The 24,772-nt window shown below is 46.8% G+C and overlaps 1 protein-coding gene across 12 annotated transcripts in view; it reads left to right on the top strand.

The window, feature by feature from the left end:
• Positions 1-24,772, top strand: part of LOC107999169 (homeobox protein cut) — a 98,986-nt gene that overhangs the window by 40,236 nt on the left and 33,978 nt on the right. For 11 of the 12 annotated variants that reach the window (XM_062076868.1, XM_062076872.1, XM_062076869.1 and 8 more), the window contains one exon: positions 6,201-6,401. In XM_062076868.1, the coding sequence (XP_061932852.1) occupies positions 6,201-6,401 (201 nt within the window). Of the gene's footprint in view, positions 1-6,200; positions 6,402-19,225; positions 19,921-24,772 lie in introns of those variants that run through there. The other variant, XM_062076879.1, reaches the window with a different exon arrangement.

The raw sequence follows: 24,772 nt of genomic DNA, 5'->3' as shown, positions 1-24,772 counted from the left end.
GATCAAAGATATATATATATTATATATTTCAGATAGACAGATAGAATTTATATGCGTGATAGGAATATAAGTATGATTAATAATATATTCAATTTTGAGACAGATGGATAAAGAGAGAGAGTTTAGCGTGGAAGGAATAAAAGGGGGAGTTATTAGCTGATGATCGAAGACATATATATATATTTCAGATTTTATTACTATTCAGATTATTCAGATCGAAGATATATATTATATATTTCAGATAGACAGATAGAATTTATATACGTGATAGGAATATAAGGATGATTATTTTGAGACAGATGGATAAAGAGAGAGAGTTTAGACGCGTGGAAGGAATAAAAGAGGGAGTTATTAGCTGATCAAAGATATATATATTTTCAATTTTCAGATATATATAAATAGAATTAAACATAATAGGAATATAAGAGGGAGTTATATCGAAAATATATATATATATATATTCTTTTCAATTTTCAGATAGATAGATGAAGAGAAATTATTTTGAGACAGATGGATAAATTAGCTGATGCTCGAAAAAGTATATATATTTTCAATTTTCATAGATAGAATTTAAGAAGGATCATTATTAACTGATCAAAGATATATATATTTTCAATTTTCAGATAGACGCGTGATAGGAATATAAGAAGGAGTTGCGATCAAAGATATATATATTCAATTTTGAGAGAGATAAAGAGAGTTTAGAGCGAAAGGGCTGATGATCGAAGAGAAAAAAGCGTTCGATTCGAGAACAATGGTGGGATTGGTGACGAGATTAATGGAGGGGAGGAGGAGGAAAAAGGGAAAAGTCGAAAGTATAGGGGGCTCGGATCACAAAGATGATTCGCTTTTCGACATTGTCGTGTTTGGGCATTGTCGGCCGCTGGACCGAGCAGAATCGAAATGGCAAACGGTAACTCGATTTCGAGCCCGGCCTGTACGCGGATTGCGAATTATTTCTCTATGGTGGTTGGCGCCGCTCATTTCGCGGCCAAACAATCGTGATCGATTCATGCAAATTCCAACAATCGCCTCCCCTCCCCCGCCACTGTCCCTTTCGCCGCGTGTCGAGCCCTCTCCATTGTCCCCGCCCCGAATTTCGCTCGCGACCATCCCCGAGAAAAATCCTCTCGTTCCTCCAATCCGACCAGCGAACGCTCCCGTTTCTCTCGAAGCAACCTCTTACTTCGAACTATCGATGATTCTTTCGTTCCGCCGCCAGATGATCGCCACGAATTCCCTTCTTCCCTCTCTCTCTCTCCCCATCGTGATTTATCAGAGCGGATCGCGCGTGAGAAGATCTCGACTCGCACGTGTGTCCTCCTCCTCGTGGAATTCGCCGAGGGAATACGATGGAGGCGACCAAAAACCCTGCCCCTTCTCTCGAGATCGAATCGAAAGGAGGAGAAAGTGTAACGATGTTCAAGAAGGGGCTTTAATTTTTCATTAGGACAGCAAGTTCAAAGGGGTTGGTTCGTTTTTTAACCGATGCCTCGGGGCCACTCGTCGCATTGTCGTCCCCTCCTCCTGTATTGACATTTCTTAAATATCTCCCCTCCTTTCGGCCCCTCTGTTGAAACTGTCGAGGCCCCCCTCCTCCACACACGTGGGAACCCGCGCCACATGGAGTCCTCCGCATGCTTGGAGAGAAGAGCAAACCGACGGTCGACGACCCTCCCAAAAGTGTCTTCGTCCGCACTGCAATCCGTTACACTTCCTCTCCCCGAAAATATATCGTAAAATGTCGAGGATGTTGGAGAATAATATACCTGTAATATCCCTTCTCGAGTTGGGCAGCCGTTTCACCTACTCCTCTGCGTTTCTCTGCGACAAAGCGACGAATTGGCATCGACGGTGGGAGATGTTACCCCCGCAAGAGGGTGGAACTCTCTGTTCGAGTATCGCGGCGGCGGGACTTAGAGCCGGTCGATATCTTAATAATAAATACAAGAGGGGTTCGCCCTCTGACGGCTGGCTGGTGTGAGATTGAAGAAGGGGGAGGGCACGGCGCCGTGTATACAGGAGGAGGGGGATCGTTCGCACCTCGAGGTGTAATGAGAAAATTTGAAATATCACGACCGTCCCCTCCCCGGCCGAAAAAATATAACACCGCCGCTAGTCATAAACGGCTGATCCACCACCCCCTCCGTTACCACGAGGCAGATTATAAAGAAGGCTGGTGGTAAGGCATATTCCTCCCTTTCTTCCCGCCACCGCGACTATCCACTGCAACGCCTTCTCTCCCTCGTGTTCGACCGTCGATCGCGCATACACCGAGACGCGTGTGTGTGTGTACGCGAGTTTGCATCCGATCGATTTGGTTTTCCGTAAGGCTGGTAAAAATATCGTTTCGATGGGGTCACCAGACGGGCGGTGGTATTTTTGAGTTTCGATCTCCTTTTCGAATGGAGTTCCTCTCGCGCGTATTCCCTCCCGTTTACGAGGAGGTAGAAGAACGATCGGTTGTTTCGTTTTTATCGTCGAGATGGTGTGCGAACGACGCATAATTATTGGGCGTTACGACGTGTCAAAGGTCAAAGACGGAAGAAGTCGCGAGTGGTTGGATCACGCGAATCTGGAAAATGAAACCGAAGGCGTAGTAAAACACGTCGTAAAGGTAAACGATGCATTTCATGTTAATTAGATATTCGTTTTAGTGGGTTGTATAAATTGCTTTATTTAGCAGCCGCCTGAATGCCGTGGATTTCCTTTTATTTCGAAAAAAATATAGGGGGGAATAGCGTGGCACACGATCATTAAAATTCATTTCAATAAGAGGTTTCAAAGGCGGTATGTGGAAACGCCTCTATAACGTCTCAGAATAAATGAGTTACTTCGCTGTAAAACTCGAGGTGAAAGCACGTGTGAGATGTTTGAAAATAAATTTTCCATTTACAAAGCAAATCGAAAAAAATGTATTTCGGTACGTTGTTGTTTGAAATTGTTACGCTCGTTTAATGTGGAAATAGTTTTGCTCCACCGATACGAGCGCGTGATACGATTTCGATTCTCTTCCCAAACTTTCGTGCACGGTTGCTAAAAGGAAGAGAGAGAAAAATTCCTATTTCTTCCTCCGAATAATTATACTCCAACACGTATATACATACATATATTTCATTCCGCGTAACAAAGTCGAATCGAAGCATCGACCTCGTTTCCCTCGCTTTTTCCGAGACGCGGGATTCAGAGACGAACACATCGATCCAACCGGAATTCCCGATGGGTCTCGCGCATTAGTCAACCGTCACGAAATAAATAGTAGAAAAGAACGGTGCACGTTGATGATTCGGGGGCTGGGGCGTAAAAATAGAAAGACGCGCGAGGGAGGCTGATCTATTCGGGATATTCCGGCGGCGGGGCACGAAGAATGCTCGGCGCTCGACGGGCTACGACACTCGCATGCCGTGCGCTCGTGCGCGCGCCAACGACGCTGCGCCGACTTGCACGCGTGGTCATCGGTGGTGGCCCATTTCCCCCCCTGCGAATTTGCCCGCAATCTCGAAATTTTCCTTTCTTTCCCCCTCCCCCGGTGTTCCACCGGATCGTTGGAAAGTTGGGAATTTTTAAGAAAAAAATTTTTCATTTTTCTCGGCAGACAAATGTTTGTCGAATAATGGCAAATTATTATTAGTCCCTGAACAATTAGAGTTTGAAAATAAACGATCCGTTTGATATAACAATTGGAAATTTATAGCGTTGGTGAAACGAAACAATGACATTTATAGGTTAGTACTCACGTTATGTCGAAGACTAATCTTGCGGTATAACATAACCTTACCAAACTTGTCATCCATCGTTCCACACACACACACGCGCGCGCGTGTATCACGAGTGTAGTAGCGAAGACGACGAATACTATTGACGCGTGTAACGATCTATCGATAATGGAAATGATCGTCGATGTAAAAATGGCGTTCTCTTCCAAAGAGAAAACTCGGCGACGAGAGAGAAAGATTCGAATTACAAATGTCGAGGATGTGCGGGGATATGCGAAACCGTGGCTTAATTACACGACACACCAAGTTTTTGAACGCGGAGAAAACAAGCGTTAACACGACGGAAACCGATCGATGCCCTGCCAGTTGATCCAAAAGTGCGTGACCACCGGTGCCTAAAACCAGCCCCGAAGCAGTTTCTCGCACACGCGGAACGTGCAATGAGCCGCGATTCCGTATATCGAATCGGTGAGTGGCGATCGATCGATGCCCGGAACGCCGTGCAAGTCGGATAACCGTCAATTTGCGATGGGATATAAGACGAGCGTCGGGCCCAAGACGAAACGCCTCGGCGTGATCGAAACTCGCCTCCCACCACGCCCTCTATTCAGAGTCGAAAGGCGAGTACGTACGTAATTGGTGCTGTCCAACTATCGAATCGAACAGGCCGCGGTTCGATCCATCGAATTTGCTTCCCAACTATTTTCAGTGGTCATGGCGACTCTACGTATACCTTTTCACCTCGTGAAAATAGAAAATCTTCTCCGATTCTCGTATCCTCTCGTAGTTATTAGTGAGTGAATCAACGCGTGCGTCGACGCGTATAACCTAACTTTTTCCCGAATCGTCGAAATCTACATTTTTCGAGCTTTTAATGCGGTAATGTACACTTTTTTCTCCTTTTTAATAACGATTCCCTTCCCTTCTTTTCCTCTCGATATTTTCCGCTCGGTACAAGAATAATGTTGGAATCTTTTCCAACATTATCGACCACCGCATTTAACGACGTTTAAAACAATTCTCGATGCGTTTCTTTCGCAATATTCCCGTTTAATCGACTTGGACAATAACGCGAGGAGACACTTGATAGATTGTAATCTATCGGGAATCGACGATCGTCGAAGCGTATCGAAACGAAGGAGGAGGCATCCGGAAAAGTGATCGAGTTTCCCGTAATTCTTAAATTCTTCCAACGGCCGATTATTGATAGAACAACGGCAAAAGCAACGTCGTCAGCAACGTTCAAAGAAGCCATTATCTTTCAACGACTTCCGCCGCTAATGCGACGATCGCGGACGGTACGGATCTTTATCGCCGATCTTCTCGATCCTCTCCAACGGCCTTAGCTCCGCTCGTGCTCTCCCCCCACTCTTCCAGCTCCCGTGACAAATACACGGGACGAGTCCCGACAGCCTATCGATACTCGGTCCGCCATTTCGATGAACGTGCATCGCGCTCTCAGATATGTATTTATGCTTCCCGTATCATTTCGTAATTATCGATAACATCGTCAAGGCTTTTTGCAGGAAACAATGGGTCATTACTGTACCTATCTCGTACCTCGCCCTCTTTCTCTCTCTCTCTCTCTCTCTCACCATCGTGTTTTTTCCTTTGTTCGAACCACTTGGACGACCAGAGTGGATCCTTTCGTTTCGAAATTTGTTTACGATCTCCGCTTCGAACGGGAGGGAAGAAAAAAGAGATTGGTTTCGTTCCAAATTTTCCACGCATAGATTCCGACAATAATAAAGTGACGTAATAATAAATCTGTGCGCGCAAGACAAAGAGGGGAGGATAGGATTACCGTGGAAAATGTAAATAATACGTTGCGTGGAATGACTGGTACGTAAGCGATTCCGTGTTACCGTACAATTTCAAATCGAAGTTGGCGTGGTTGTTTCGCGGAAACGATCGATCGAGCTTCGATGCATCGGGCAAAAACTGACGTGTACTTGTTGCCTTGGCTAGTCCACGCGGCGTTCCGATATATTTCACTACCCCGACCCGCGATTTTAGTTTGGATTTTAGTTTAATCGCTTCCAGATGCCGATTGATGACGAGGCCGCACGTGTTCGCCTGTTAAAGGAATCGTTTCTCCAAAGGAGGGATAAATCGGGACCTGAAAACTAGGAAATTTTTAAAATTTGTCAAACATCCAGAAGAATTCCTTTCCTTTGTTTAATTTTGGAAGAGGGGTATAAATATTCACACATAGCAGATATAACTCTCTTGTTGACCAAATATTCATAAGATCGATAAAGCAAAGTTGGTAAAATTAGATCGGTTTAATAGCGGGATGATTATGAATAGAAGACTGGATTAATCGTAAAATTCTATATCGGCGAAATTTATAGTTTCGAATGTTTAAAACTTATTCGAATGGAATGGTAATTCCAATACGTGGGACATTTCTCCGGAAGATATACGATATATTGGTCGATCCGGACGGACACGATTGATATGTTTATCCACGTTCGATTGCAGAGGGCGACATTGGCGGAGAAGGAAGTGTCCGCACTGAAGGAGCAACTTGCCGCGGCGAATGAGGGGAATTCGAAGACTGAGGGACACAAGTTGTCTCAGACTCCACAGGGAAGCGATCAGCAGCAGGTGCACGATGCCAGCAATCCCAGGAGGACGCCCAACACCAACCTGGAGCAGGAACTGCAAGCCAAGGACAAAGAGGTGAGTCTCGCCCAAGAAAGAAACAAAGAAGAGCGATGCGAATTTCGAGCGTCGAGTTAATGGGCGCTTTTTCATCCGTGAAAAAACGCGCGTAGCGCTGGCAACAGTGTAATTCCAGCGTTGAACCGTTGTCGCACACTAACGGCTTTTCCGCTGCGTGCGCGTTCGGCCGAATGACTGACGGAGCACTCGATGGAGCACGTGGGTGGGCCGTGCCTCCCCTCGCCGCCCAATCGCTTATCTCTCCTTCGCTCGCTCCGATCGCCCACCTCCCCTCTCGCCTTCTCTCTCTCTCTCTCTCCACCTCTACGCGGAACGCGCGCAACACCCCTCCCTCCCGCCGTGAAATTCACCCCCGAGTGCACTTCACCTTCAACCGATTCGCGATAAACGCGGGTGAAATCACGCTCTCGGTACGCAAAGTGTGACTAATGGCAGCCGGCGGAACCGACGGAATTGGTAATGAAAGAACCGTCATAAATAGGGAACGCGCGGAGGGAGGGGGATCCGTCGATGAATATTCAAGAATATTTTCACGGCGGAGAGACGTCGGATCGATTATCATCATCTCGGATACTTTCGAATACACCTCCTCCCGCGCGATGGATTCGATCCAGATTCCGCCCGATTGTCGCTCGTTTTTATTATCAGACATATTTTCCTTCAAATAACCGCTTCGATTCCCGCTCGAAAGTGGTCAAACCCTTGAGCCGCGGAGTTTACGGAGCCGAGATGCTTCTTGCAAGGACCTCTCTCCTCTGCTCTCCTCCGCGGAGGAGGGTGCATAATGCGAGCGGGGTCCTTTAAACAAAGGCGAAAACACTTGAAAGCCGCCTGTGCCCGAAGAGAGAGAGAGCGATGAAAACACCGCTAAGAGTTCAATAAGTATCCTGCTTAGGGCCAATAAACCCCTTTCCACCCTGTTTACCACCCCCCTCCCCGATACTCGTATTGGAACGGGGGGAGAAAACGAGAGCTGTAATCTCGAACCCGATAATCCAACCCCTCCTCCTCCTCCTCCTCCTCCTCCTTGCTCGCGTCACTTCTCTCGAAAGGGAAGGGGAGGGAAGGGACAACGACGCCTTTTTCACGGATAAGAATTTGCTCCCCGGAACAATGTCTTTTATTGAGAAGGCATCGCTCGGGGGATGATTTTTATTATCCTTCGATTAAGGGGAAAGGAGGGAGGTATGCCGGCCACGACGATAATGAGGAGTAAATAATGTAGCGACAGCGTAAGGGGGGGGGAAGGAGTGGAGTAGTTGTTCGATTATCCTCGATAGAAGGGGATGGAGGGGGAGAGGGACGTTCGAGAGGGAGATTTTATGAAGCGTGGAAATCAATTGGACGGGATAGATTTAATTTTTTCTTTTTTTTTTTTCCCCCCCCCCTCGATATCTTCTTTATTCCTCGACGAGAAAGAGGGAGGGGGGAGGGGGAATTCTTGAAAATAAATTCTGTGCGTTTTTTTTTTTTTTTTTAAATTGTAGCTACAACTCGGGGCGGTCGATGTTCCTGGAACATTTCCAGGGGAGGTGGAACGAAAGTTTAACAAAGCTGTTAAAGCGGAAGGGAGGGGGGGGGAAGGTAAAATAATAATTTTGTTCGATAAGCACGCGATCGAGGCAAGGCTGACTGCTCCGTTTCGATGATACTTTCTAACGGAGAATCGGGGCAAACATATTTGTGCGATTCGATCGTAAATTTGTCTGAAAGACGTGGCAAACAATGAAACGATGACGGCCGGGGATCATTTGCTTTTTATCCGTTTCAGACAAGACGGCAATAAATGAATTTATTATTATCGCAACTTGGCAACTCGGCCGGTATACAACGGCTTTCACATTTTCGAAAAATCAGGCCTTCGTATCGCGAGAAATTGATGACAACCGGGAGATGAAAGGGGGCGAAGATTGTTAAATCAGCGATCACATGCACAGATAACGGGTCGAGTTTAATACGCGGTTACGGATCGGTTATCAATTATTATTATTATTTTTCAACCAAAACGATTCGATGAGTCGTTTATTCGCGCGTTGAACAAACCTCGAATCTCGTATTATTCGACACGACGATTCCACGACGGATCACCACCGAAGGGTAATTAGAGGTCCCTTTGGCCCGCGTCCCGGATGATTGACAGGGCTGTTCGCACCCGTGACGCGTGAACCGAGTCTTTGATCTGCTTCTCCGTTGGAGGAGAAAAATCGCGGGATCGTGCTCGGAAGGGAAAAGGGTTCGCGATATTAGACCGGCTAACGACTTTGTTCCTCCGAGGCGAGATGAAAGAGGGACAACGCGCCGCCCGATGCCAACGCAAATACGCTCCACGAGTGTTTCAAAACACGTTGGCTAATGTACCCAGACCGATAGATCAAGAAATAACCGGGAACGATATTCGCACTTCTCTCTGTAGCCGAGCGGTAAGATCTTGTGCCGAGACCAGACTTCCTGTTTCGCTCCTCTCCGGGCATCTTATTTTTCTTTGGAGAGGGGAAAAGTATTTCGGACAAACTATCCCGATCGAGTGTTTACTTTTTTCTTTTTTTTTCTTTTTTCTTCGAAGAGAAAAAAATTTCTCCACCGACAGAGTTGAAAGATGTGTAAATTTAACTTTCTTTGGACGTGAAATATATCACTGTTCCTTTTTTCTTTTTTAAAGATCGCGAGGCGAGAACACGTTTTGTGTTCTACCAAGCGAGCTTGACAAAGAGGTTGAAAAAAATGGATTTTATTTTATTTTATTTGCAATTTTGATTCAATTACAATTTATCATCGATTAAATCGAACCGCGTGCACGTTGGACGAAACAAAAAATATGACGAGAAGAAGGGAAATATCGGGCGGTCGTATCATCCTCCCACCGTTTTTATCGATAATTGCGATCGGCGGGCGATCACGTGGACCGTGCGAAGCCATCGCGGAGACATCGACGGCCATTTCGCTGTAACGCCGGTAGGCCGAGCACTCCCGCCACGATGTGTTACGGTATTTGCCCTGATACCAAGATTTGCTGATAATTACCGCTGATAAGGAGCAATCGAGTGCGCAGTACTCGCGACGCGAGGACAAACAATCGCCACGGCCGGAACGACGAATTTTATCGCTCGAATCGAGCGTGCGCACGCTCGTCGTGAAACCGTTGTGAAACGGATTAGAGACCGACTGATCGGTGGGTGGATGGATGGATGGACGGATGGAGAAACTCGAGGCTTTCACGATTGCATAATAGAATCTCGGGAAAATCTCGCCGCACCTCTCTATGCACAGTCACGATCCACCGTTTCTACGAATCGCGACAAATCTCGATCCAAACACTTTCGTTCCGGCACACGGCACGCTTCTCGATGAGATGGCGTTAGTTGCGCGGCTGCGGATCGAACGAGGTTAGGTTCGTGGTATACCAGTTTCTTAAAGAAAAAGATATTCGTAATTAGAACGAGAGTCTCTGGAAAGTAATCGTTCCTCGCCGTGAAGATCAATTTAGATCATTTTCTTATCGTATCTGCATCGCGTTGTAAATAATATTACGGTACGGTGGAGTGGATAAAAAGATCGATATCGCCGTGAAAATTCGTTATTTCGTGTCACCTTTCGAAAGCTATGCAAGCAGCATTTCAATTCCCCGTTAACATCACCGTCGTTACGTAATTTCGACAAGAAGTTTCTTTGCTTTCACGCGTAATGGAATTTCATTCCGTCGTCGGCGAGACGATTATGCGAGTATCTACGAACGGTTCCACGATACGGTTTATTCCGCGACACCGTGATGAATTCGGCGGCGTTAGTGGTTTCGGGACCGAGAGGGGGAAGGGAAGGATGAACTCGGACAAAAAAGCCGAATATTTGCACTCGAGCGAAAAATGACGCGAGCGCACCCCGGTAAAAGAGTCAATATTCGTTTAGATATTTCGTTTCGTTTCGTAAGTTTCAAGTAGAACAAAATATAGGAACTGAATCCGGAATAGCTGCCCGCCCACCGCTCGTTTTTTCGCGTCCCCCTTCTCTTCCTCCCCACCTCCAGGCCGGCCAACTTGCGAGCCGGCTCTCTTATCTATGTAACCCGTGAAATTGCGTTCGCAACAAGGACGATGCATATGTTTCGGCGAGGCAGGAGGAGGCAGAATCGACCTCGCTTTCTTCCCTCTCACGATCGACGGATGTTCGTTTCGACGGATGATCTCCACGTTGTTCGCGATGAAAAAAAGAAAAAATAAAAAAGTTTGGATAATCCTCTTCCTTTTGAAATTTCTTCCGGCATCTTAAGCGTTTTTAAAGCATCGACTCGGGTGAGAATCGCACTTGAGCCAGCGCCATCTGTCGATACGCTCCGACAACATCCTTAGAGTCTGTTTTCAATGACGGTGGAGCGGCTGATAAGGTTGTCGTAATGACGGCTCTTCGCGAAAGTGCTCTTTATTATTTATCGCGGTTGCATGTCGTCGAAACGATACGATCGTTCGTCAACGGATTATCGCTTCAAACTTGTCCCATCTTCTTTAACGTCTAGCTATATACCATTGGAATTCCAAAACGCGAGTTTTCCGCCGAATTAATTCAAGCTTAATTTTTCATATCGTTTTTTATAAATCTGCTCGTTCGATTCGATCAAAGCTCGATACTTGGACAGCAAAGGAGGTATGGCCAGTGACATAACGTACGATTATTCGCGCGAGATCGATCGCGCGAGTGATCCTTCTTAACGAATATCGCGTCATTCGTCATGGAAGCGTTAAATTCGCATTAAAAATAGGTCTGAGAGGGGCTAATTTCCCGAACGGTCGAGACGATCATTGCAAATAAGAAGAGAAGTATGTGTGTGTGTGTGCGCGCGCGCGCGCAATCATACGCGTACACGCACACATATACACTGGAGGAGAGCTGCATGTGGGCGCTCGATAAAGGAAAAAAGAGGGAGAGAAAAGACGAGCCGGATGCTCCATCATTGTCGGCTGAAACATTAATTAGAAAATCTGAATAATTAGGAACTAACTTTTACGCGATGTGTAAAACTCGTTTCTGCCCCCTCCGCCACCCTCCTCCCTCCTGCACATGCACACGATCGTATACACAGGCGTGCGCGTCGTCGGAGTAGCCGAAGGGGAAGACCGTTTTCCTCTGCCTCAACGGCAGTGGTTAAATCCCCCCTCCCCCCTCCTCCTCCTCCCTTGCCACACTCTCCTACACCTTCACCCTTGCTCCGTATACTTTTAAAAAGGGTTTTTCCAGTTCGAACAGATCGATCGACACCCACCCCTCCTTTTTTCTTTTCATCCCCGAGATGCGTATCTGGTCACGGCGGCCGTTGATTATATCGTAATTACGGTTTTAAGTATATTTCGTCGAGCACGCGAACCTCGGCGATGGAAACCGACGAGGGGTTGGGGGTGGAGGGGAGGGGGACGGTTAAAGCGCGTACCCTTCGATTTAACGGCAACGCGATCGCGCCAACCTAACCTAACCTGCGTCCAAGTCACCGAGTCACATAGTAGTAACGTAGCAGCAGTACTCGCACGTTTCTTTCTCGACCCCCTTTTGGAGGTGGGATCGCGAGTTTCAACCGAGTTGGGCGATCTCTTTTTCTTATCGGATCACCGAAGATTTATAGAAACGAGCCGCGATGGCGTACCGGTCATGACTTAGCATCGTATACTGTAAGTGCTTGCACGAGGCGCGATCTAGAACGAGATATACGCGTGGCCGGGCGCATGCGCGCGCGCTCAATCATGTGAACGTGGCTACTGGTGGAGAGGAACTCGAACCACTAACTGAAATTATCGCTTATAACCGTGACGAACGCGAGCTCGGGAATTACACGCTCGATCCGCGCAACTGATGTATGCTGAAATATAGGGAGTTTTTGGCTTGATTTACACACCAGCGACCGTCGTCGTGTCGTGGCCCCCGTGGTCGCAACGGGATTCGAGCATTTATTGGACGTTGTTGTGGAGAGCGTGACTGGAAGCGTGGATATTAGGCGTTTTAGCGAGCCGGCTTCGTGAAATTAATGGCTCGAACGTGGAAACGGTATTCGTCCGATTAGAATAAGAATCGATTTTTTTTCTCCCCTCTTTTCCCATATTATCCTCGTTGTTCACAACTTCAAACAAGGATTTCATTATACAACTTCGGTACTCACTCTTAGAAAAAGAAGACGGGGAAGGGGGAAAAAAGCGACTCTTAAAAATACGAGGCCTTAAATTTTTTAGATTCCCTTTTAAATCGGCCACTGGACGCAACGAAAGAGAAAGATAATCGCGTTTCGAGAGTTTCTGGCTAGCTTCTCTCGTCAAAGGGAAAGAAAGAGAAAGAATCAACAGGGAAGTCGAGGTGGGTGGGTATAAAGAAAACGACGTGAGGCGTCCATCAAGCTTCCATCCTCCGTGCGCGTGTACGCTCCATCGTCGTTCTTCCACGGATGGAAGAAGGACGCGTAACGAGGGGGTGCGTGATCTCTCCCTCCACCCATGGCGATGGAAAACCATGGCGTCTCTCGAAATTAATTTTTTTTTGCTGGCCGAGATAAAAACCTAACGAAGCCGCGGCGCGCTTTATTACGCGAAAGCGAACGACGGACGGAGGCGGAGGAGGAGGAGGAGGAGGAGGTGGGGGAGGAGAGGAGACGCGTGTATCGAGGAAGGAGAGGAGGGAGAGGGGAAAGGGGGATTGATATAGGTGTTCCTGGTGGCGATGGCGGAGCAACCGGGGGAAAGAGGGTAGGGGTAGGTGGGTGAGACACAAATACGCTGAAAATTAGATTCATAACTTTTCTGCTGCGCTTTCTGCGGGCGGTACGGCTAAAGGCCGGCCGGGCTAGTTAAAAATTCCGTGTGCCCGCGAATATCAATCCCTACCCTACCCGCTTGGCCTTCTCCATACACACGGCAAGAGATCATCCACGAGACCCCACCTTTTTTTTTCTCTCTCCCTCTCCACCACGTACGTACGCGCGTATATACGTACACGCCTCCATCGTCGTCCAGACGGACGACGGCCAGGAATTATCTCCGTTTTTCCGCAAACGCGATTAACCAGAAACGTCGGTCAGCGAAGCCCTCCGGCCGCCGCCGCCGCCGCCGCCGCCCTCTCCTTCGCCTTCTCGACTCGACTCGACTCGACTCGACTCGGCTCCGTCCCGAATTGATAATTCACGATTAAACCGGAGCCACCCTCTTTCGCTTCTTCCCCCTTTTTTTCGTGGCTCTCGTGCTTCGCGATCTTTTTTCCTCTTCTTTTTTTTTTTTTCCCTTTTCCCTTATCTTATCTTATCTCGATTCGAAGCGAGGAATATCGAAACGAGAGAGCTAGCTCTCGTTTCGCGAATTCGCGATTGGCAAAGTGTCAGAGAGAGGCTCGTTGTCACCTCTTGTTGGGGGAGCGGGGGGGGTGGTATATAGGCTCGAAACTCGCGATAATAATACAACGCGTGCATTCCTTGGCCGCGCGGACGGGTAGCAAGTAAATCGAGCGCGCGTTGCAGAGAGGTTGAATTATCGTCGTGTAAGAATTCGCGACGTTTATTCGAACGGTCGAACAAAAAACCGTGCACGAAGGTGTCGTTATTATTATTGTTGTTATTATTATTGCGCGACGCGGGCCAACGATATCTCTAACGGCCGCACTCCTCCTTCCCCCTCCGCCTCTCACTCTATCTCTCTCTCTCTCTCCAGTTTCTCAAACTTTATCTCGAATCGAGTAATATTAGGAACCGGTGGAGAAAGTTTAACGATCGAGGAGTGCGAGGAATTCGAATTTTAAATATTAAAACGTTGTAGACCAATTGTAAGTAGGAATTAACGTATTTTTCAATAATATCTCTAACTCGAACTTGTGAGAATAGAAATATATACACAATCCAAAATTGAGGAGAGAAGAAGAGGGAAGAGGTTTTTCGAGCTTTCCGTCTTTTTTTCTCTCTTTTACCAACCGAAAAGGGAAATCCCCTGAAAAGTATCCCTCCCTCCTGACGTAACTTATCAGTCCTCCGAGCCTCCCCGGCGACGGAGCTCTCTTCCCACCTTCGCTTTTTAGCCGGCCAAGTATATGATATTTAAAATTAATCCTTCCTTTGTGCCCCGTCCCCGGCTTCTCGCTCCGCCCGCCCGCCTGTCTTTTTATCGCGCCGATATGGAGTCGTATGAATTTTACTCCATTATATCCAGTCTGGCTGCCGTCTGTGAGCGAGCCGTGATTCTCGCTCGTACGAAGGAAGGAAGGAGGATGCCTCGTGGAAAAGAGGGGGTGGGGAAAGGAGGGGGGGTTCGTCTTTTTGTCTTCGCCACCGGCGAGCCTTTCATTTCGAATCCTCAATCACCGTCGGTGATCAATCACAATTGAATTCGAGCTGCGAGGACGCGCGGTCTGAAAAAAATAAAAGGGGGAAAGGAGAAGGAGAGAGAAAGAAAGAAAGAAAGGGAAATCGTGGTGGAGAAGAAGACGAGTCGCGTCGGAAGACTTTTCGAATCGGATGGGTGGCTAATGATTTTAAACACCCCCCCTCCCTGGACGGAGGGATCATTGATCGATGGAGGTGTCTTGGAGGAAAATTTCTCTTCGATGCGATTTTTCTTGTTGATAATAACTTTCGATCAAGATACTACTCTTTATTCCTCGTGATACAACAGGCCGATTACGATTTCCAAAAATTTCTCGAAAAGCTTATTTTAAATATAATTAATAACTCTTGCTACGCGCCTTTAAATTATTTCCCAATCTTCCACCGTCAATCGAGCGCTCCGTTCTCCCTCGAAAAAGTGAGAAGTTGAATAGCTCCTCGTGACTCTGTTCCTAGGAGAAGAATTCATCGATATATGGAGAAAGCGAGACAGAGCGAGGGTGGGGAGAGCGTGGGCCGGTTCGTGGACGAAGCTTTTGAACCTTCCCTCTCCCTCTCCCCAGGCCTGCTCTCGCGGGCCGAAGGATAATGCGCGCAAAGCAAAAGGATAATTCCCCGATACGGGGACGACGAAATCCGGCCAGTAAAAAACTCTTATTTAAAAATGTATTTACCGTCTGGCTCGGCCGTCCAAGGATCCGGGCATCCGCCTGGAAAGTTGGCCGTTTACCCCCGTTTTCAGCGTGTGTGCGCCCTCCCCCTACTGCTCCTCGCCGCTTTATCTGGAGACGTAGAAACCGCAGTAGGCGAGCGCGCCACGGGGTTTTGCGAGCAACTCGTCCCCCCACTCCCGTGTCGCTGGCCGCGGGTGCGTGTGTGCAAACACGGGTGGGGAGGGGCGCGTGCGCGGCCGAAGGAAGCCGCGAGTCCGTTTTTCCCGGCAGCCTTTTCAAACCTTTTCGGCCCACTCCAGGTGGGGAGGGAGAATCGCAGAGAAAACCCCTTGCAGAACTCCTGCGACCCTTGCGGTCGACTCGATTGTTGTAGATTGGACCGGTAGCTTGGAATTAGAGGGTTGTGTCTCTTCCTGGGTTTTTTTATCTTTTACTTTTTTTTTTAGGGAGGAGAAGCGCATTCTTGCCGCGATGATTCAATTTCCGTTACGTTACGTTATCGTGCTTTACTTCGCGTGGAATGAGATTTGGAGAATTCTCGTTACCATTCTTCCTCTCTCTTAAAGAGCCTTAGTCATCTTGGTTGCGATTAATAAGTATCGATTCGTGAACAGCGATCTGCTTAAGTCGTTTTATTGTTGTTTCTAAGACGATCAGTTCGAACTCGTGTGTGAAATATTCGAAAAAAAAAAAAAATTTCTACGCGTCGATCGAGTCGTCCTCGCCGCGAAAATCGCGAAACGCGAGAAGCGGCAACTTTAATCGGACAACTCGATACGCGGCAACTCCGCTTACCGATTTCGAAGTTTGCGTCGAACCAGTCCGCGGAAAACGTGTATTTCGGATAGATAGATAGATGGATGGATGGATGAAACGTAACTATCAAAGTTGGCGATCGCAGCTTGACGGTATTTCCCCCCCTCTCCCCCCTCCCCCTTTCCTCTCCTGCCGCGCGTACAACCGGAACTCAACCTTCCTCCTCCCCCTCCCCTCCCCCTCACGCTCGTCCCCGACGCTTGCTCACAATTTATATTACGACCGAGGCGCGCATATAATTAATTTAATTAAACGCTCCGCGCTGAAAATCGTCCTATTAGTTCGGCAACTTTTGACGGCTGCTGCCTGCCTGCCTGCCTGCCCGCCCCATCCCTCCCTCCGTTCCGCTCGCTGTTTCTCCGCTTCGTTTTCCGCGCCTCTATTCATTCCCTCTTCGCATTTTCGTCGCTTCGCCACGGAGCTTCCTTGTTCTCTCTCTCTCTCTTTCTCTCCTTTTCTTTCTATTCTTTTTTTCCATTGAAGCTTCGAAATACGTTTGCCGTGGCTAAGTTTTCGAAGGATGATAACCGGGTTCGTCAAAGTCGTATCGAACGGTTCGTTAACACTTTGTTGCGACGAGTACTTTTTTTTTTTGGTTATATGGTTCGTAGGAGAGAAAGGATCGCTTTGATCTTTATGAATTTCGTGAAATGGAATCTCTTTCGTCCTTGTTTTTTTAACTCTCGACGAATCTGAATTCTTTTTCGATACTTTAAGCAGTATACGTAATACGCTCTTCTCGATTCTCGATTCGGGACAAAGCGTTATTATTATCGTTGCGTCGAGCCACCTATTCGCACGGTGTGAAATAGGCTACGAATCGAGTAACCTATTCTGAAAAGAGGAGGGGATGTAGGAATTTCTGTTCGGTCGGTGTTACAGATTTATCGACCGAGTTGCCGATATTATTATTATTATTACGGGGAGCTCGCGGCCAAGACGCGAGCAGCAATATTTCTCCGTCCCTTGCAAAGATACTTACTTGTTGAAGCTCGGACTTTCGAACAGCGCAGTGACAAATGCCGGTGTTTCGCGGCACGTCCAAATCTCGACGCGGAGCCGATTACTCTTGGCAAACCCGGAGGTAGACAGTGGGCGTTAATAGGTTAATCCTGACGACAACACGGCCCGATTATGCCAAGACACGGCCGGATACGGCTCATCGACTCGCGTTTAGCCCCCTCGGAACATCTATACGATAGGACGTGAGCGTAATTTTTGACGGATATTTATCGCCACCTCTCTCGTTCTCGTCCCGCAGAAAATTACACTGTGTATATGGTTTGTCGTATCGTGGCCACTTTGTGCCACTTCTTGATTTATCTCGCGCAAAATTGGTCAACTCCGTCCAAAATTCTCGAACTTGACTTCCCTCTCTAACCGTGTCGCTCATCGTGTACCGGTTTCGATGCTCGAGGCGAAAATTTCTTAATTGAAAGAAAGGAAAGAGGGAAACGAAAGGGAAGAGAAGAGATGGAAGGAGAGGCGATTCCTCGAAGGCGAGATGATGCGGCTTTTCGTTGACCGGAAGGGATCGGCTCGCGATAAATAGGAATCTCGCTCGATTTCCGCCGATGTTTGGCGCAGGAGGGGGGGAAGGACGGTTGCACCGTGGCTCTAAACTCGAAAGGCCAGTCGGCCAGGCACCCTTCTTGGAGCTTTGCCGGCCAAGCTCGGACAGATTGCGGCTGCCCAAGGAAACCACCCTCTCTGATCTCGCTCCCCGTTTCAAGGATTACCGTTATTTCCTCTCGCATCCCTCCCCCTCCTACCCTCCCCCACCCTCTCCCCCTCCTCTCTCCCGTGCTTTGTCATTTGCTTAGGGCCAATCTGCGCCGGAAATCCCTTCGGTGCACCTTCTATCCGCCGGATCGGTGATCGTGATTCGATGTGACTGCCGGCACAGGAGCCGGCCAATGATCGGCCCGCCCGCAATCCCCGTGCTTATCGCACCCACCCCTCGCTCTCTCGCTGCTCGCTCGCTCGCTCGTTCGTTCGCTCGATCGCTGCCTATCCACGAAGGGAAAACTGAACTAACTTTATTATACTCTCTCTCTTTCTTCCTTCTTCTTTCTCTTTCTCTTTCTCTTTCCGACTGTTGGATCGTTTTACACGAATCTTGAAAACGCGCGTTGCTCGTTTTTTTTCAAACGAAAAGGAGAAAATGGAAGGAAACGAATACGAAGCGAACGTAATAATAATAATAATAATAATAATAATAATAATACAGCGCGCGTAGCAGTTGCGTTACATTGTAGAGCGGTTTAGATCTCTGCGTTTTTTTCTTTTTTTTTTTTCTTTTTTTTTTTCTTTGGTTATCGTTGATGAAACACGAATTTTCGATGCTACCGTATCAAAAATTTTTTTTTACACTCGGAAAGTTTTATTTCTCATCTATATCTGGTCAATACCAGAGGCGATAATACGAATTTATTATATAAATTTGGTAGACATTATCTCCGCTCTGTTCTGTCAGTTTTGCAACATCGTTTTTCGGCTACAAAGTTTGAGCTGATAACAATCGATAAATCAATTCGTGATCGAATGAATACGGTCAATTGTGCCGACCCATGCGACCTATTTATATATACGTATATTTACATGTACATATGTACGTGTATATATATATATATTGGTGTGGTGGCCGAAACGGGGGAAAGGGGGAGCTCTTATCAATTATCAGCGGGCAACTTCCGCGCGTGGACCGATCGGAACGAAAAATAGTTCATCAGTCGATTCGATAATCTTTTTCTGGTGGCTTCTTTCTTTCTTTCTTTCCTCGCGCTCGATTATCTTCGAGTTTTCCCGCCTCCCTCGCGCCTCCCAGGAAGAATTCCTGTTTTCCGTTCTCGCTCGAAAAATCAACCTTTTCCCTCTCCTTTTAGTAGAATTTCCTCGAGGGAGGGAGAAGCTGTTGTCGATCGAGTTAATTAATTGGATCGAGAGCAAAGTTAATCGATAAATATTCGGCGTCAATAGCATCGATCGAATAGCCGAAGGTTAGCAGTCGGTCGACCTGAAGTTTCGATCCCATCGTTATCGTTACGAAGAAATTCGACGCCAATGGGCGGCCCGCCTCGGCTCGGCTATTGCGGGAAGCTTGGGGTTATCTGCCACCGAAATAAATAAGTTTATACATTTCGGCTAATCGTGAAACAGCTTACTGTTACGCTCCTATCCGACGAGCGGCCGGGTGCAAGGATAGAAGGAAGCCTCTCCGGCCCTCGCCACTTCCAAATCGTCCGCGCGCGTGACAAGTCGTCGTCGTCCACTGCCTTCCCTTCCTTATCGATCGATCTTCGATCGCACCTCTCGCCACGAGCGGCCCTCTATAAATGTCATTCCCGTCCGCGCCTCCAATTTCCCTAGAAATTTATCCCGCCCTGTCAAACTTACTTACCGAGTGAGAAGAAAAAACGTAGTATCGGTGACGATGGGTCTCTTTCTTCTTTCCCTTTCTCTTCCATACACGAAAAAGAGTGGTGAGTTCGGCGATGACAGAATATCGAGGATAGAGAATCGTGTGTAGGATATATATATATATATGCATACGTATGTGTATATATATGTATATATATCCGTTGGAAAGGAGAAGCAAATGCTCGACGGCCTGGATTGCACGGGAAGCGGCGGGGTGACTGAGAATAATTCGAGGGGGCGCGCCGATGATTCCACATCTCGAGCGGAGAATCGGGTAAGTTCTCTCTCTCTCTCTCTCTCTCACGGAGATTTAATTACGGCAATTAGGGGTCGGAAAAGATTTCTTCTCTCCTCGAGATCGATCGAGCGCAGCCGTCCATAGTTCCTCGCGGATATTATTTCGATCGACAAACTTTTCTCGTTCTATATATATGTGTGTGTGTGGGTATAGTCGTACATCGGTGGAAAATGATCGATTCGACAAAGAAAGAAATTTTGCTCCGTGATACAATTAATTTTCAAGTATAATATTGTGCAGAGGAAGAGTATGGAGAAAGTTTTTATCGGTGTATGCGTAGGGTTATTCGAGAGTGAGAATGGAATCGAGAAATTACGTTTGTAAGGAATTTGAAGAGACTCGGTCGGTAAAAGTGTGGGGAATAATTTTAAGAATTGAATAATATAAATTCGGTGGATAGGTTTTTACGAATCTGAGTACATCAACGTGATCTCTTATGTGATAAATTCTCGATCAAGTATATATTCCAATAATGATATTTTTAATGATTCGTAAAAGAAGAAAATCGAGCAAATTTTTCGAGAAATTCTCCATTCATAATGTTAAGTTAATTTTAGAAATCAATGCGATTCGAGTTCTGGGATATTCTTTGATATTAGAAGAAGCGAGAACTTGATTACGAGAAATTGAATTCTACGTTTCGTTATTGCTCTGCTGCACAGTACTGAAAATTTCATCCGTGAAAAGGAGAATGGAAAAGGTTTGGAATTATGGAACTAAGCTATCAGCTATAAAAAAAAAGAATATTAATTGTTTCGAGTGCACGTTGAAAAATTTTAAATCCTCTTTTTCTAAACGTTTGCATATCGAACAAAATATATTTGAGAAGTATAAATTTATCGACGAGTTTTTTTTTTTTGTAAATTAAACTTACAATGATACTGTATTAAAATTAATTTTTAACGTTTGATATTTATCAATCTTTCGATCTTCCTTAAAGGACTCGAATCACATTTAATATCTGCCTAAAAATGCCCAAAAATCAAAGCTCGAAACGTAGCCCCTATATGCACGTCAAAACTGGACAAGATTAATTCTCTTTTCTAAACGTTTACAGATTATATATATATATATACAGGTAATTTTATTTTACAATCAAACGCAATATTAATTTTCATCGTACATTTAATCTCGTTCCCCAAAACGTGCATTAATTGTCGATTAATATTTGAAACGTATAAAAAATAATCGCTTCGATATATATACGTTACAATTTTAAATCCTCTTCCCTAAACGTTTGCACATCATATATATATATACGGCCGATTTTATTCCATTCCTGTTAAATCAAACGCGATATTAATTCTCTCCGATGTTGTTCGATTAATATAAAAATTTTCCCAAAATTATTCCGAATATATCGTGCGTGAAAAATGTCGCACCCGCGATCAGCCTCGGGTTACTTTCGCGGCGGCGAAAGGTGGCGGGCGCGACCGTTGGCGGCACATCTGAAATAAACATAAGCGTTGGCACGATCGCCACGTCATGGCTACGTATGGCGAAAAATCTATAGAGCGAAACGGCCGACGTTACTCACGGCCGGCGAGACGTCCGCGAAACTCGAGCCGGTCTCGCTCTCTCCCTCTTTCTCTCTCTCTCTCTCTCACTCTCCCGGTGTCGCGGAACGCGAATGAACATTTATAGGTCGCCGCGGTTAAGATCGATCGGCCGCTTGTCCGATAAAAAAACATCGTCTAATTCGAATCGTGGCTCGCTTCCCTCACCGATAATTCCCGCGCTGTTCTACTCCAATTTATTCCTCCTCTCTTCTTTCTTTTTTCCTTCCTTTTTAAACCATTACACGGATTACAGGCGAGGGATTATTAATAAATTTCGAAGATCGAAGTAATATATATATATAATTTCGATGAAATGAAAATTTAGAAAATTCGACTACATTTCACAGAATCGTAGTACGTCGAATAAATGACGGACCGTCGCGATAATGCACGATGAGCCGTACGTTATTTGCGAATCGTGATCTCAGGATCGAGTTTATTGAAACTTCCTGTTCTGTCCTCCGCTCGCCGCTCTTCATCTCATTTTCATCGAACCTATCCGTACATACGTATCCATATATATATATATATATACGCGTATACACGTCTCGCGCGTATTTTTCGATCGGAAAAATTTCGAATCCGTCATCGTTCCGTTATCGTTTCAACTCGTGCTCGTTCTCGGCGAGGGGAGGGGGGAGGGGGGAAAGAGAGGATGAGTTTGCGCCGCGGATCACGTTTTCTAGATCGGCTCCTTCTCGACTTCTACCCCGGCCGATAGGAGGAGAGTTGAAACTAGGGTGCGGGAAGGGATGGAGATTAAAATTAAAATTATCATAAGGGGGTGGTGGTGGTGGTGGAGTGGCGAGCCGCGCGCGCGTTCCCCGGTGTGCAGTTAGTTTTAAGTGGATGGATGCTAGTGGAAATATATATATATATATATATATATATATCTCGTGTGGCGCTGATTGGAGCCACCCCTTCGAGTGTCCCGGCTTCGATTATCGCGGAGTTTCGCCGCGATGGCGGGGAAGTTTTTCGAGATGTTTGTTAAAATCGAGTGGGAGGGGGGTAGTTTTTCGGGCTCGATTTACCCCGACGCGAGAAAATTTTGCTTGTTCGAGGGGGTGGCGACTCCATCCCTCCCCCCCCTCCAACTTTTTCCCACCACAACTCGCGAAAAATTTAATTTTTATTCTTCCCCGAATCCGTACCCCCCCCTAATAAATTTTTCTCTCCTTAACCGACCCGAATTTCCCAATTTTCATCGATCAAGAGCTTCCATCCTCGTCGCCCGCCTCGCCTCGAGGGAGAGGAAAGAAAAACCGCCGGATATCTCGGATAATCGCGGACCCCTCCAATTAAAGAATCGTTCCGCGCTGTAAGTGGAGAGGAGGGGGGAGGATCTCGATCTCGATCTCGCAAGAAAGAGATCGCGTTTCGCAAACGTTCCAGAAAATTAATCGGTGGATATCGGCCCCTTCTCGCTCCCTGTAATTTTTGCCCGATTTTTACGGGAATTTAAGAATAATTCAATTACGAGTCGTGACGAAGGGAGGGGAGAGATATGCTAATTCCGGCAGATTCGAAGGAGATCCCCTCCCTTAACCATGCGACCGTGTCGAGATCGTTTCCAATTTGGAAATCTAATCTACCCCCTCCCCTCCTCCACAGGGTAAGATAAAAAGTAGCGAGGAAGGAAGTGGAGGGCATTTTCACGATTAAATTCATTAGTTTGAGTCGATACGTGCGTGTCCCTCTCTCTCATCGTGGAAAAATTATTGTTCCACAAATCTCTCTCTCTCTCTCGCCTCTTTCGTCCAGACGAAAGACCTTGGAAAGATGGAGGGTTGGGGAGGAACGAGCGAGATATTCTAATGGGTGGGCCCCATGGGCGTCGTGCCGGTATCTCGTCGAAGGGAGGGAGAATTTATCTCGCATCTGTGGATCATTTTCCAGGGAAGAAAAAAAAGAAGAGCGATCTTTCTCCCGTTCGAGAGGACTCGTGGAGTAAGGTGGGAAAATAAGGATGGAGGAATTGCGGGAGAAAAAGGAAAAAATTCTTCCCGCGTTCCCCGAATGACACTAATCGCCTTCCTTTATCTTCCCACGGGTCCCGCGGACAAAAAGTGGGCCCGCGCTCTCCGCCAATTCGATAATCGTTTCGCCGTTTCTTCCAACAACTTCTTGCCCCTCCTTTCGAGAGCCCTCTTGGACAGCATTTACCAAATTCCCAAGTCCGGATCGAAATTTTCGAATTTAAATTTCATAGACTCGAATATATATATTTAACGTTGCGAAGATTTCTTCTTCTGTTTTTTAATAATCTTCGAATTATATATTCGAAGCTTTTCAGAGTTTTCGAGCCATTGGAATTATTTCTGAGTGCGCGAAAATAAGCGTATAATGTAATAAAATATAAGAAGACTTGAAGTTGAAACTTGTCGAAGGAAGGAAAAAAAAAGAAAGAAACAAAGCTTCATGCCTCGATCCTCCCCGAACGTTGTTCGATCGCATGCGAGCAACTTTCTCGCCGTCTCGGCATTATTTTCAACCGGTGGAACAATCGATAATCCGCCACCGCCACGCGGCTTTCTTTGCTTCCTCGGGGTGGGGGAGGTCGCGACGAGCTACGACGAAACTACGAAACGACGATAATGGATCCTTAACCAGCCGCTTAAACGATGATTTAAGACAGGGCCCGAGTTCTTTTCTCGGTCGAGGGGGGGGGGAGGGGGTGGAATGTGGATAGAGTTGGATCGCGTGCCATCGCGAAATCGTGGGAGTGCTTGGGACAAGGGTCGCCTGTTTTCTTTTGTTGCCCCCCTCCCCTTTATTTCTTTCCTCTTCGAGGGGTGGGTGGAGCGAGGGCAGGGAGGAAAGTGGGGCGACGGTTGTAAACTCGGCGGCGAAAAGGGAAGATTTTTCGGCCTCGTCGAATCTTTAAACATCCTTCGCCTCTGTTCGAACGGCAGGGGTTTCGAGGGAGGGAAATCTTTGGGGTCGTTTCTTTTTCTTGTTGTTATTATTACAATTATATATATGTGTGTGTGTGTGAGAAGGAAAGGAGAGTCACTTTTTTCATCCGAGTTAAATAAGAGGGGATCGAAATAATCCGTTAACCGTACGACGTTCCAGCCACTGGCGAACGCACACGAAGCGTTCTTAATAACTTATGGATTGGATATGCGCGTTATTGAGCGGCCGGTTAGAATCCGAGCATTATCGATGCAACTGCACGGCTCGTAAGTCTATAGATAACAACGGGGCGCATACGTGCCAGAAACGTACGTTTTTCATCTTCCAGAATCCTCCCCCTTTCCGCGCCG

This window comes from Apis cerana, linkage group LG6 (assembly GCF_029169275.1).
Source record: "Apis cerana isolate GH-2021 linkage group LG6, AcerK_1.0, whole genome shotgun sequence".
NCBI lineage: Eukaryota > Metazoa > Arthropoda > Insecta > Hymenoptera > Apidae > Apis > Apis cerana.
This window is presented reverse-complemented; position numbering and strand designations above follow the sequence as displayed.